Source organism: Eleutherodactylus coqui, chromosome 1 (assembly GCF_035609145.1).
Source record: "Eleutherodactylus coqui strain aEleCoq1 chromosome 1, aEleCoq1.hap1, whole genome shotgun sequence".
In the NCBI taxonomy this organism is placed as follows: Eukaryota; Metazoa; Chordata; class Amphibia; order Anura; family Eleutherodactylidae; genus Eleutherodactylus; species Eleutherodactylus coqui.
This window is the reverse complement of record NC_089837.1, coordinates 329,597,939-329,611,767: the sequence shown is the minus strand read 5'-3', so window position 1 is coordinate 329,611,767 and position 13,829 is coordinate 329,597,939. Positions and strand designations below refer to the sequence as shown.

General features: G+C 41.6%; 1 protein-coding gene across 2 annotated transcripts in view; it reads right to left on the bottom strand.

The window, feature by feature from the left end:
• Window positions 1-316: 316 nt before the first annotated feature.
• Window positions 317-13,829, bottom strand: part of GAS2L2 (growth arrest specific 2 like 2) — a 61,860-nt gene continuing 48,347 nt past the window's right edge. For both annotated transcript variants that reach the window (XM_066575146.1, XM_066575156.1), the window contains exons 6-7: window positions 5,745-6,030; window positions 317-2,950 (exon numbers count right to left, since the gene is read on the bottom strand). In XM_066575146.1, coding sequence (XP_066431243.1) covers window positions 865-2,950; window positions 5,745-6,030 — 2,372 coding nt within the window. In that variant the 3' untranslated portion in view covers window positions 317-864. The remainder of the gene's footprint in view (window positions 2,951-5,744; window positions 6,031-13,829) is intronic.

Genomic DNA, 13,829 nt, shown 5'->3' with positions numbered 1-13,829 from the left:
AATGGGAGATGGCCTGGTGATGGGAGATGCATTGGCCTCACCAAGCCATATGAACGGGCACGCAAACGTTTGATTTGTGCGCCCGTTCACTAGGTTTTTCGCCCCCAACGTAGCGTATATCGTCCTGCCATGAAAAAAAACGGCTGTCCGATATGCGCTCGTGTGAAAGAAGCCTGAAGGTCATCTGCTCATCTTTGTTAATATATTTTCTAAAAATAAAAAAATCTGTTCTTTTAAAGTTACAGAGAAAAAAAACAAGAATTATTCTTACCTGCTAGTTGATTGTGCAAAAGAAAGGGAACAGTTATGAGCTGGATTTATTTATTATGATAAATAGGGTTTTAATTACTTGAAGTATGATTAACGTTTCATAGTGTATTGATAGAAAATATCACTGTTTGTTGAGGACTAACATGACATGACAAAACAAAAGATAGTGAACTAAGATCTGCAGTTTCCAATCAGAGACTATAAATTGCTTTATCTTTGTAATCGTACTGCAAACTAATATGATTAAAGTATCACCATTTTCTTGGTGACAAAACCTGCACTTCATTTACAGAAAGAAGCACTCCAGGCAATCTGAAATACTGTTTCAAGCCTGGCAATCCCTGCAGTAGGCATTGCATAGTATATCAGTTTGCCTGGAGTATTCCTTTAATGAAAAATAAATATATGACAATGAATATAAATGAAAAAAAAAAGTTAAATAAATTCCTTTTCATACAGTAAATTTCTTTTGAAAATTCAATCCTCCCTTTACTCTTTGCAAATACATGTAGTTTACGATATTGATAGTAACCCAAGAAGAATTTAGTTATTTGCTTATGGTACAAACATATTTTGAATTCTTAAGAATTTCACTTAAACCCATGTCTCTTCTTCTTCATCCGCTGCCTCCTTTTCTCGCCCATCTTCCTCTGGTTGTTCTTTTTCTTCAGTCTTTGTGTTAATTTTATCACAATGTTCTTTCTTCTCAGGATTTGAAGCTTCCAAAGACAAGGAAAGTTCTGAGGACCATGTTCCTTCATCAGTATCCAAATCTTCTGTACTAGCAGCTGTACTCTGTGACTCATTCCGTCTTCGGATGATAGAAGATCGTGTAGCTTTTTTTTTCGTGTTTTTTGTTTTGCTCTGTCCTTGTCGATATGACACTGGTGTTGGAATTTTGGATGGCTTCTTTTCTGGCCTGTTATCTTTTCGGGGACGTATTTTTGGCTTCAGTTTCAGTTTATAAATTGATGGTACTCTCTCTGGTTTTTTCAAAGCTCTTTTTGGCTTGGATGACTGTGGTAATGTGGATTGCTCTTCAGTATCTTCTTTATTAGAACTTGGAACTGATGAATCTTGGTTGTCATCTGTAGCCTGCAAAGTTTTCTTTTTGGCTTCCATTGCCTGCTGTCTCAGTCGTTGGGACGGCAGCTGCATTTTGTTATTGCTGCTTTCAACAGAAGATAATTTATTTTTATCAATTTTTTGTACTTCTGGTGTTTTATCACTCTTTCTGTTTAATTCTGCAGGTTGTAAAGGTAGATCTTTTTCTTTTGCTTCTCCCCTTACCCCAGCTTTGGGAGGGATTTTTGATATCCAGTTTTCCACATCCACTTTATGGAGTTTTACAGGACCCTTTGCTAGTTCAGTAATGACATCATCATAGTTTCCACCTCCTGATGGCCATTTGATGTTGATATATACACCACTCCTGGGTATTTCTACTTCTCCATCAGGTGTCTTTAGTTTGTTTCGAACTGAAGACAATGCAGATACTGATTTTCTTTGCATGTCAAAGTCATGAACAGCAACATCACTTGCAATGCTAGATGTAAAGTCATTGAATCTGTTTTCATGGTTGCTATTGTCACCTGAATCTCCCTCCATTACTTTGATATTTGATAGGATTTCATCCTCCAGACTCTGATATAACTCTTTCTCTTGATCTGGACCAATTGGCAATGGTTTATATTTATAACCAGCTTCCAAATTACTTGACAAAATTGAGGCTTCCAAGGAGCTGGCATGCTTACATTGTGTTTTCATAGCAAAAGTATTCTCCTTTATGGCTGCACCATTTCTGTTTATCTGATTTGTTGGAGTACTTCTACTGTTTCTTACATTTGTCCTTTGTTCTATATGAGCAGAGACGCTTCTTGCTGCTGTAAATTTATTATGAGGAGTGTTGAGATCATTATCTATTGATGTGCTTCCACCTCTGTACTGAGAGTCATTATGGTAAGCCCTACTAGGAGTAGATGGTCTATTAAAAGTAGACATTGCTTTAACACCATTAAATTCTTGTTTCATTGGCTGGCTGAATTGTTTATTTGGAGAAGAAGACCGGATGTTCAGTTGCTTAGTTGGAGATGAAGAACGTGTGCTAAGCTGTTTAGTTGGAGATGAAGAACGTGTGCTGAGCTGTTTAGTTGGAGATGAAGAACGTGTGCTGAGCTGTTTAGATGGAGATGAAGAACGTATGCTGAGCTGTTTAGTTGGAGAACGAGATCGCATTATTATGTCTGCAGTGTTCTTAGACTGGCACTCAGGTATTTTACTTTGCTGATTGTTGAGTAGATACTTGGAGGGGCTAGGTGGTCTTAAAAAACGAGAAGGCGTTTTGGGTCTTGATTCATGTTGAATGTTGTCTCTTTCTGTTACAGTTTGTGCTTTCACATAAGCATTTTGTATTTGAGTTTTATGTACTTCTTTCATCATTGACTCCTTATTATCAGGTGCCAGACTCTTTCCCATTTCTCGTCTTCCTCTGTGATTCTCAGAAAAGATATCTGAAGAATTTGAGTTGTCTTCTTCACTTCCAGTAAAGTGGGACACTGTAGAAGATGTGGAGAAATTACGCTTATCATGGCTAGCTTGGGAAAAGCGAGACTGCTGGCTAGTTGAAGAGTCTTCCGTGAACAGTTGCCTCCTGGATGGAGTAGCTGGTCGTTCGTGCCCTCTGTTAAGAAGAGATGAAAAATTAAATTCCTAGGAAGATTGGTTGATAAATATAGTATTGGGTAAAAAGCTGAAACCGAAACCCTTGTTTTTATTTTATTTTCAGTCAAATTGGCTAATAAGTGTAAATGATCAAGATAGATACATAAATTACACAAAAACTTTGATGATTAAATAATCACATTCTCAGAATTTCATGTCTTTAAGCAACATTGAGTTAAAACAATAAAACAAATGGTACTTACCCGTTATCAGCCCCATAATTTTCCTGGTCTGTGTTGGCAACAGAAACCAGCCAATCAGAGGTGACGGCATCACCGTTCCAAACTCCTGGCACTATGTTGCCTGATGTCGGAGAATAGGTGGTGATGCTGCAGCCATTGATTGGTGGGCCGCAGTCAACTGACTTCCCCTGTCAACGTAGGCTGGAAGAATTGACAGGCTGCAGCACTGGATCGCTGAGGCTGATGACGGGTACGTACTGCTTGTTTTATTGTTTAAACTCAATTGGATGACATTTTAAAATGTCAGTTTGTAACCAGATAACCCATTTAAGTTCCAAACTTTGGGATGACTGCTCATTTATCTTATAAATATGACTTGATCTTCTTATCAGTGTACTAGGGATCCATAAGTCACTGTAGAATTAAAATGTATCCTTTAAACAAATTTCTTAGATGTAATTAGAGATGAGCGAGCGTACTCGCTAAGGCAAACTACTCGAGCGAGTAGTGCCTTATGCGAGTACCTGCCCACTTGTCTCTAAAGATTCGGCTGCCGGCGGGGAAGAGCGGTATGTTGCGGGAGTGAGAGATCTCCCCCCTGTTCCTCCCCGCTCTCCCCCACCGCTCCCCGCCCCCCGCCAGCAGCCGAATCTTTAGAGACGAGCGGGCAGTTACTCGCATAAGGCACTACTCGCTTGAGTAGTTTGCCTTAGCGAGTACGCTCGCTCATCTCTAGATGTAATGAATACATTAAAGTACAGATCTGATGTCTGACATTACAGCAACTACTAGAATGAAGGGGCAGAGGTTTTTACTGACCATCATGCCCCTTCAGCTCCTACCAGTTTTCTACCAGTAGACGGCAAATATTTCACACTCTGTGTGCAACTGTTGGGGTCCAGTGGGGCAAGATGTTCAGCAAAAGGTTTCTGTTCCTTCTTTATAGCAATAGATGGGATCTCGGAACCTCCACTGTATAATGTATCCTGTAATTATTTCTTCATAATTAGTACATTAATCTTTTTTTCTATATCATATGTATTCTATGTCTTTTGGCCAAAATGACCATAATGTATGGAGAAAAAAGGAGAAGGCTTGCAAGCATGAGAACATTATCCTAACCAGGAAGCACAGGGGAGTCAGCACCATGTTGTGGGGGTGCCTTACTGTAAGAGGGACTGATGTATTTCACCAAACAGATGGCAAAATGAGGAAGAAAAATTATGTGGAGCTATTGAAGCGACATATGAAGACATCAGCCAGGAAGTTAAAGGTTGGGAGCAAATGGGTCTTTCAAATAGACAGTATCCCTAACCATACTTCCAAAGTTGTAGCAAAATGTTTTAAGGACAACAAAGTGACGGTAATACAGTAGCCATCCCAATGCCCTGACCTCAACCAACTATACAATTTATGGGCAGAACTTTAAAAAAGCATGTGCGAGCAAGGAGCCCTACAAACCTGAGTCAGTTATATCAGTTCTATTAGGAGGAATAGGACAAAATTCCAACAATTTGTGAGAACTTTGTGGAAAGCTACCCAAATCATTTGATCTAAGTTAGACAATTTAAAGGCAATGTTACCAAATAAAAAACAAGGGTATGTAAACTTCTGAGCGACAGGGAATGTGATAAGAGATATAAAAGCTGAAATAAGTAATTGTCTCTAGTACTAGTCTGATATTTTACATTCTTGAAATATTGTAGTGATCCTACATTAGCTAAGAGACGGAATATGTACTAGGATTAAATGTCAGGAATTATTAAAAACTGAATGACTTGTGTATGTAAACTTATGACTTTAACTGGATTTCCTCAGTATTGAACGGGTGATGTAATTATTGTCAGTGTCTCAGCCATTACCACAGGTGTTCTTACTATAGGATATCCTGAAAACATGACCTGTAGGGGTGACTTGAGGATGAGTTGGGATGCACTGTATAGAGAGAAACCAGGGCAGAATCTACAGTGGGAGGGATGTAAGGTACGGAAGGAGCCCCTTTTAGAAATGCTGGTCTTGTGAAATGTATATAGTTGCATATGTTGTGCTTTCTTTCATAGGAACCAAGATGGGTCCATACCACACTTATCAGGATATCCTATAGTAAGAACACCTGTGGCAATGCCTGAGGCACCGACAATAATTACATCACTTTTGCAATACTGAGGGAATCCAGACAACATGGCCTGTTGGGGTGCCTTGAAGACTGGAGTTGAGAAATAGTTTGCTATCCTTGCTTGAATACTCTGAGTGCTGTGCTCCCTCTTTACAGGTACTATCCCATGGAACAGATGTGGTACGGAATTTCCACAGTGGAAAATTCCTTAGCCTTCTCACATCCAAACCAGGTCATAATCTGCACCATCTACCTGGCTGGAAACATTTTAATAAGTGTAAATACAAAAAATGTGCATTTAACTATAAAAAATATTTTTGTGGGACAACCCCTCTAATCAGATACCTAAAAGGAGATTAAATGATGAAATTAATTGGAATGAGTCAATGCTGTACAAATGATCAACCAAACAAAACATCTGGCGTACAAGAATATTCAAGCATAGTTTCTCCTACCTGAAAGCAAAGCTCCTTTTCAGATCAGACTGCCCATGTGTGGTTTTATAGGCAGCACTCTTGTCTGGACTTTCAGAGGAATTGGATGAAAAGGAGTAGGCTCTACTGCTGTTAGATGTGTATGTCTTCCAATCAACCGGGGGCAGTGGGCTCTGAGATCTGCTTACTATCAATGTTGTTTCACTTCTGTTGGGATCATCTGATCTAGGTGTTAAGCGAGCCTTTATTTCATGTGTTGCGTTAATTGGCTTCAGTGAATTACTGGACTTTGAAGCTTGTTTGTGAGCTGTATGAAAAAGTTATAGATAACATGTCAATATGTGTAAAAATATCCTTAAAATTAATCTTCATAGATGCTTTTGCAGAGTGAATTATTTGCTTGCACTTTGGCCTCATAATTGTGCTTAAATAACTATAAACAATTATTTCCTTCAAGATCCAATCTACCAGTGAGGAAGGCGTCTGTGCCTTTATCCCTATGGCAACTCCTGCTTAATTGTTCAGTTGCTCATGTGAATCTTTCAGCTCAGCTGACATGGCAGTTAGGATGTTGGAACTGCTGTAGATAAAAATTTGGATTCACACAGTGTGGCAGATTTATCAAAACTGTGGAAAAGAAAATCTGTCATTGTTTCCCAAAGCAACCAATTACAGTGCAGCTTTCATTTCACAATAGAAGTTTAAGAAATGGAAGTGGAACTGTGATTGGTCGCTAACAGTTTTTCTTTTAGATTACATTCACATGTTGCGGAATTGGTGCAGATTTTCTGCAGCGAAAAATCCACACCACAATTTCGCAGCATTTTCGCATCCAAAATAGAGTCAAAATTCCCAGCATTGGTGCGGATTTTGACTCAAAATTAAGTGCATATTCGCAGCTGATTTCAGCAGATACATTGCTTACTTCGCAATGCTTGCGCTGTCATAGTGTCCCAGCGCCTCGCAGCCTCTAGTGAGCACCAAGCCACTGGTCAAGTGATGCAGAAGTGGTACCACCTGACCAGCGGCTAGGCACTCACTATAGGGTGACGGGGCAAGCATTATGAGGTGAGGGGTTGCTGTTTCTGCTGAAATCAGCTGCGTGCATGCAGCTCCTTTTGAACCAAAATTCACACCAAGGGTGCCTTCTATGTGAACATACCCTTAGATACTTTTTTACAACTAATTAATGTCCCTACAATACCAAACAGCCGTAGCACAGGAAGAGGTAGTATTGTCATGGGTCACAATAAACAGAATAAGTTTTACACTTGCCAACCCCTCAATACAAAAATAAGTTCTTGTATTTTACAAAATTCAATACATTGAATCATTTTCTATGAAAATCATGAGAGTTCTCATTGTGATATTGTTATGTAAGCAAACAGTCTTAAGGCACTTAAACCAGAAGCAGAACAGGTTTTTCTGAATTTCTTAACATACTTTTGTGCATTTTTTTTGTGTGTAACATGTCACTAAATAGGTTTTGGTGTAAACTGTAAATCCAATTTTTTTCCCTAAATTTTTTCCTAAATTATGTAGTGATCCAAAATATGTTTGCATGCTGTATATAGGATAAATACGTAATCAAACAATAAGATGTCTGGCAATCAGAGAAGGTGGTTAAATTACGTAATCCTGAGTGGTGAAGAGGCAGTTAATGTCTCATAAGCCAAGAACAGAATTGTGCAGACATAATGTCACAAGTATTGGGGACAAGTGACATTACAGTAAAGAGGTAATGGACCATGCCGAGACTTGATTGTCTCTCATGCCTTCTCTAGCAGAATAGAGCTTGCTGTTGGCAGCGTTCCAAGTAAGGAGTGAGTGACAACAGTGGCGTTCACATGAAATAAGGCATTTCAGGTGACTGATGCTAGAGAGCGGTTAGATGAGCTCACTGAGACGACCTGTCATACCGTCATAACCGTTGCACAACAATGATCCAGCTGAAGTAATTGATTTTCAAAGACTTTGACAGGTAATTGCTGGGTTTGTATATCAGAGCTGCATTTTTTTCGCTTTTTATGAAAAACAAAGTATGACCTACATATTAATAGTGTCTCCTTAAAGTAGTTTTGTCATTTAGAAGAAAAGTACACCTAGTCACAACGTACCTGTTATGGCACTCTGACCCCCCGAGCGCCAGGTGGGGTGCCCTGAACTTCCCGCACCCCACTGTCCCTGCCTACTTGCCTCGGCCCTGGCTAACCCCAGGCGGACAACTGGACGGCGGTCCCTGCACTGGCTAGGGACCTGGCGACTGACAAGATGTTACTAACTAACTGGGGGGACAGAGTGCCGACAGAGAAGGCAGATGGAAAAAACCAACAGAACATACAGAGCAAAGCAAAGCTGGAGATGGAAACTGACAGGCAAACTAGAGGCTGAACTGAGGCTAGCTGCAGACAGGACCTACTAGACGCTGACTGAACCAATAACTGGCAGTGAGCTCAGGTCACTGCCAGCCTTATGACTGCAAGCCTCCGCCCAGGGGCGGAGAGTGGGAGGAGCCGACTCTCCCACTGCTGCATAAGAAGGGTGGAGGAGTGCGGGCGGCACCCTATTGGCGGACACGCCGCCGCACACTGGCTGCCCCACGCCGCCAGGAGAGCCCCGACTCCAGAGCTCCAGGACGCCGGAGCCGACTGCGGGATCCTGCGCCGCCTTGCATGGTAACAGTACCTTAATAGTAAATGAAAATCATATTTTAATAGGACAAGGACACAGGCTCGGCCATCATGCTATAATAAATTATACAATCAACCTGAATAGGTGAAAACAATTTCTCAATCTTTTTATAATTGCTCTTTGCAACTTCCAGCTAGGTTTTTGGTTAGGTACATTGATAGGCAGGGCTCTATCAAAGTCGGATGGGCTAAAATTACTTTGAGCCCTTCAGTTTTTATGGAATTTGTTAAGCAGAGATTGATGCTGGTGTTGCATATTATATCCGCAGTGTCGGCCCTTCTGCAGATATACTAAACTAAGTTTCAGTAAACCCAAGGCGAGTGTAGATGTTGTGGCCGCTAAAATACAGACCTTACAGTAAAGTGTAATGCTTTGCAAATAACAATGTCTTAAAGGCTAAGGAAATCTTTGTGCATGAAAAATCAATATACACATATCCTATTAAGGGCGCCTTCACACTGGCGAGAAAATCTGGCGATTTTCGCACGCTGCGAGAGTGAGTGTGGTTTCATTCTCATTTGCGATGTTTTCACTCCTGCGATACTGTGTGAAAAAAAATCGCAGCATGTCCTATCTTTCTGCGATATCGCCCATTGTTTTAAAAAAAAACATAGTGAGAAGATCACGATCCCTTGCCGCTGTTGTGACAGCAGTGACAGGGGATTTCTTCATCCCCGCAGGAAGTCCCCTCATCACTGAACTCCCTGCCGCTGCTGTCACAGCGTTCAGTGATGAGGGGACTCCCCGTGGGGAACATAGAATCCCCTGCCACTGCTTTCACAACAGTAACAGAGGAGCGTGATGTTCTGACTAGGAGCGCAAAAGTAATAGGACTTTTCTTGTGTTAAAACGCATTGCATGGCACGAAAATAGCAATACGTTTTAAACATTAGAAAGTCCTATTGACTTTTGCGTTAAAAAAACTCAGCAAAATCATCTGAAAAAAAAGTACGAGGAAAAAGTGTGCAGGAGCCCTAAGTTCCTGCAGAAAAAAATTATGCACTTATTTGTTTTTTTTCATTGAGTTTTCATTCTCATGAATTTAGAAAGCCTCATGCTTGGTTTACAAACTCTCCTACATTCAAATTTCTGGATCAGAGGCATTCACTGATCATTTGGTTTCTTTTACACTCAAGCTTCCCTTCATCTCCTTTCTTTCAGAGGCTGTGTAGCATAGCTACACCCACTCAATGCTACAAAGCTATCTCATCTCATCCTCTCTCTGAGTAGCTGCTAGTGGTTTCCCCTCAATGAGCAGGAAATTCACTAGGAGTGAATTACAGCCATCTGCAATAGTGGCAATTTCTGCTTTGCTCTGTCTGATCTTCTCCACCATCCTCTGGCACTGTCATGGCCCTCTGTAACAGCTCATTGGAAAGGCAATGAATCGGTCACACATATCTTAGAAAATAATAAATAATAAATGAAACAAGCAGAAAGTTTTAAGGTAAAACAATTACAAAAAAATCTTCATTTCCAAAAAGACTGATTAAAAAGAAAAAATAATACAAAGGTTTCCATAGCTTTTAAGCGTCTTATCATTCAATTCATTGTGTAACAATATGCCATGAGCTTCCATGCTCCTTCTAGCAGTGATGACTGCAGGCAGGGAGAAAATTATATTTTAAATCAATATCTGAGTATTTGGAGTGTGGCATAGGGGGGGAGTCACAACAGAACCAAGGCCAGACTGAATCCCAAACTCAGATAATGCATGTTCACAACTCCAGAGGGTCATATTAATCATAGCGTTTAAGCCCCCAAGTGGGTACCTTAGCAGAGAACAATGCATTCTGAATCAACAAGAGTATATATTGCTACATTATCCCTAATGACTAAACATTTGAGGAATAGGGGCATGTCCATTTAATGGGTTGTCCAAGATTTTGTTTTAACTCAAAACTATGTGCCCCTGCAAGAACACAACAAACAGTTATGTACTCACCTCTCCCGAATAACTGCACCTTCCATGCCCCTGCTCAGTCCTCGATGTTCATTGTTCATTTACAGGCTGCTGTGTTCGAGTATGGAGCTCTGTTATTGGCTGCAGCAGCCTTTGACCTCCGATAAACAGGCTTTTGCAGCCTGTAAACATTGCGTCAGGTGGAAGACCCAGAGCATCAGCATGGGACACAGCCGGGAGAGATGAGTGTATTACTGTTTATGTTCTTGTAAGAGGTGCATAATTTTGAGCAAAAACATCTCAGATATCCCCTTTAACCCCTTAGAGACGAAGCCTGTTTGCGCCTTAGTGACGGAGCAAAATTTTGGAAATCTGACATGTGTCACTTAACATATCATAACTCCGTAAAGGCTTTGCATGTCCAAGTGATTCTGACTTTGTTTTTTCGCCACATGTTGTACTTCATTTGGGTGGTAAAAATAGATCCATAGAATTTGTGTATATTTATTAAAAGTGCCAATATTGGGAAAATTTTGAAAAAATTGTAATTTTTTCACATTTTCAACTGTAATATCTCAAATATGTGCAAAAATACTGTGCAGATTTTTGCTAAAATATATATCTCCATCTGTTCACTTTATTCGGGACGCACGTTTGAAAAACTTTAGTTTTTTATTAACCATTTAGGAGATGTACACATTTAACATTAGTTATCAACATTTTGAGGAACACTTTACTTTCCGGCACCAAGCCAAGATTGCAAAGGCTCATGAGTGTCAGAATGATAGATAACCCCATAAGTGACCCCATTTTAAAAACTACACCCCATGGTGTATTCACTGAGGGGGTCAGGAGTATTTTGACCCCACAGTTTCTTTTCAGGAATTAATGTAATTTAGAGTAGAAAAAATAAAATGTCATATTTTTGCAAATATGTAATTTTTAACACAGGATTTTTTTCTATAGTGCACATAAAAATGAGGATTTACACCTCAAAATGCATACCCCTGTTTGTCCTGTGTTCATAAACATACCCATTGTGGCCCTAATCTTCTGTCCGTATGTACAACGGGGCCAAAACCGAAAGGAGCAGCCGGTGGCTTTCAGATCAGACATTTTGTTAGAAGGAGTTTTAGGCCCCATTGCTCACTTGTAGACCCCTTGAGCGGCTAAAACGCGGAGGACCCCCACAAATTATCTCATTTTGGAAACTAGACCTCTTAGCGCATTAATCTAGGGGTGTACTGCGTATTTTGACCCAACAATTTTTGAATGAATCAAACCAAAGCAGAAGTAAAAAAGATTTTAGTTTTTTTTTATCAATTATGTGATTTTAAAAACAGTTTTTTTTTGGACAGCAGACATATGAATAGAGTCTTTCACCCAAAAATGGATACCCCCGTTTGTCCCGTGTTCAGAAACATACCCATTGTGGCCCTAATCTTCTGTCCGTATGCACAACGGGGTCCTAACCGAAAGGAGCAGCGGGTGGTTTTCAGAACAGACAGACATTTTGGTTGAAGGTGTTTCAGGCCCCATTGCCCACTTGTAGAGCCCTTGAGCGGCCGAAACGATAGAAAACCCCCACAAATGACCTCATAATAAAAACTAGACCCCTTAACGCATTCATCTAGCGGTGTACTGCGTATTTTGACCCCACCGTTTTTAAATGAATCGAAGCAAAGCAGAAGGAAAAAATTACGATTTTTGTTTTTTTAGCAATTATGTCATTTTAAAAATAGGTTTTTTTGTACAGCATACATAGGAATGAAGACGTTCACCCCAAAATGTATACCCCCATTATCCCGTGTTTAGAAACATACCCATTGTGGCCCTAATCTTCTGTCTGGATGCACAACGGGGCCCAAACTGAACGAAGCATCAAACTTTAACTGTCTTTTAACTTTTATGTTATCGCCATTAACCGCGACCCCCTCGTAACATCTCCAAGCTCTTGGCTACCTTTAGTAGCAAGGAAATTTTAAATTTTGATGACGGGCGCATGCGCCAAAACTGGGTAAGGGTCCGCAGATAAGGATCCCATCAGGGGACCTCGCCGGTGGCCTTATTTAAGTAATTTCACCTCCCCTCACGGATCCGATCCGTGACGGGAGGTGAAAATTGAGCTTTTTTTTAACTTTTACATGATCGTGATCACGTAACTGGGAAAAGTGTACCATGGCACCCCATGAAATCTCCAGGCTCTTGGCTACATTTAGTAGCCAGGTGCGGGGAGATTTTAAATTACTCCGCCAATCTGCAGCTTTTGCGCCTGCGTCCGCCATTTTGGCGACAGACATGTGCGCAGAAACCGGGCAAGGTCCACGGATAAATCTGGGGGCTTTAGGTACCTAATTTCATCTCCCCTCATGGATATGATCCATGAGGGGAGATGAAACAAACTTTTTTTCTTTTTTTTTTTTCTACACTTTAACTTTTTTCAACTTTTACATGATCGCTGCTATCCATTGGATAGCAGCGTTCATGTGACCGGGAACCGCATACAACGGCTCCCAGTGACAGCTCTCTGCTCTCGGCTACTCATACTAGCCGGGAGCAGGGAGTTTTTAAATTTCCCAGGCCTCCCGGCTCTCTGCGCATGCGCATGACGTAATGCGTCTGGCGCGTATGTGCATACGCCGGCGGCAGGGCTGGGAAGAAGATGGAAGACGCCGGACGCTGCGGAGGACCGGGGGTGAGTACTCTCAGCTCCTCTTACGGTAGCTGAAACTTTACTTTTCTTAAACTGCCCATAGACTTTAACACGATCACCGGTATCTGGTGGATACCGGCGATCACGTGACCGGGGATGGGGTCCCACGGCCCTGGATGAAAGCTCCATGCTGTCGGCTACCTCCGGTAACCGGCAGCATGGAGCTATCACGTCCTGAGCATGCAGGGCTTTCACTCCTAGAGGATACATGTTTTTACGTCCTCTAGGAATTAAAGGGGTTGTCCCGAGGCAGCAAGTGGGTCTATACACTTCTGCATGGCCATAATAATGCACTTTGTAATGTACATTGTGCATTAATTATGAGCCATACAGAAGTTATAAAAAGTTTTATACTTACCTGCTCCATTGCTGGCGTCCTCGTCTCCATGGAGCCGACTAATTTTCGCCCTCCGATGGCCAAATTAGCCGCGCTTGCGCAGTCCGGGTCTTCTTCTTTTCTGAATGGGGCTCCGTGTAGCTCCGTGTAGCTCCGCCCCGTCACGTGCCGATTCCAGCCAATCAGGAGGCTGGAATCGGCAATGGACCGCACAGAAGCCCTGCGGTCCATGAAGACAGAGGATCCCGGCGGCCATCTTCAGCAGGTGAGTATGAAGACGCCGGACCGCCGGGATTCAGGTAAGCGCTGTGCGGGTGGTTTTTTTAACCCCTGCATCGGGGTTGTCTCGCGCCGAACGGGGGGGGGGGGTTTAAAAAAAAAAAAAAAACCGTTTCGGCGCGGGACAACCCCTTTAAGCCCAGCCGGCCAGGATGTAGAAAGGCAATGGGGCCGTCACTAAGG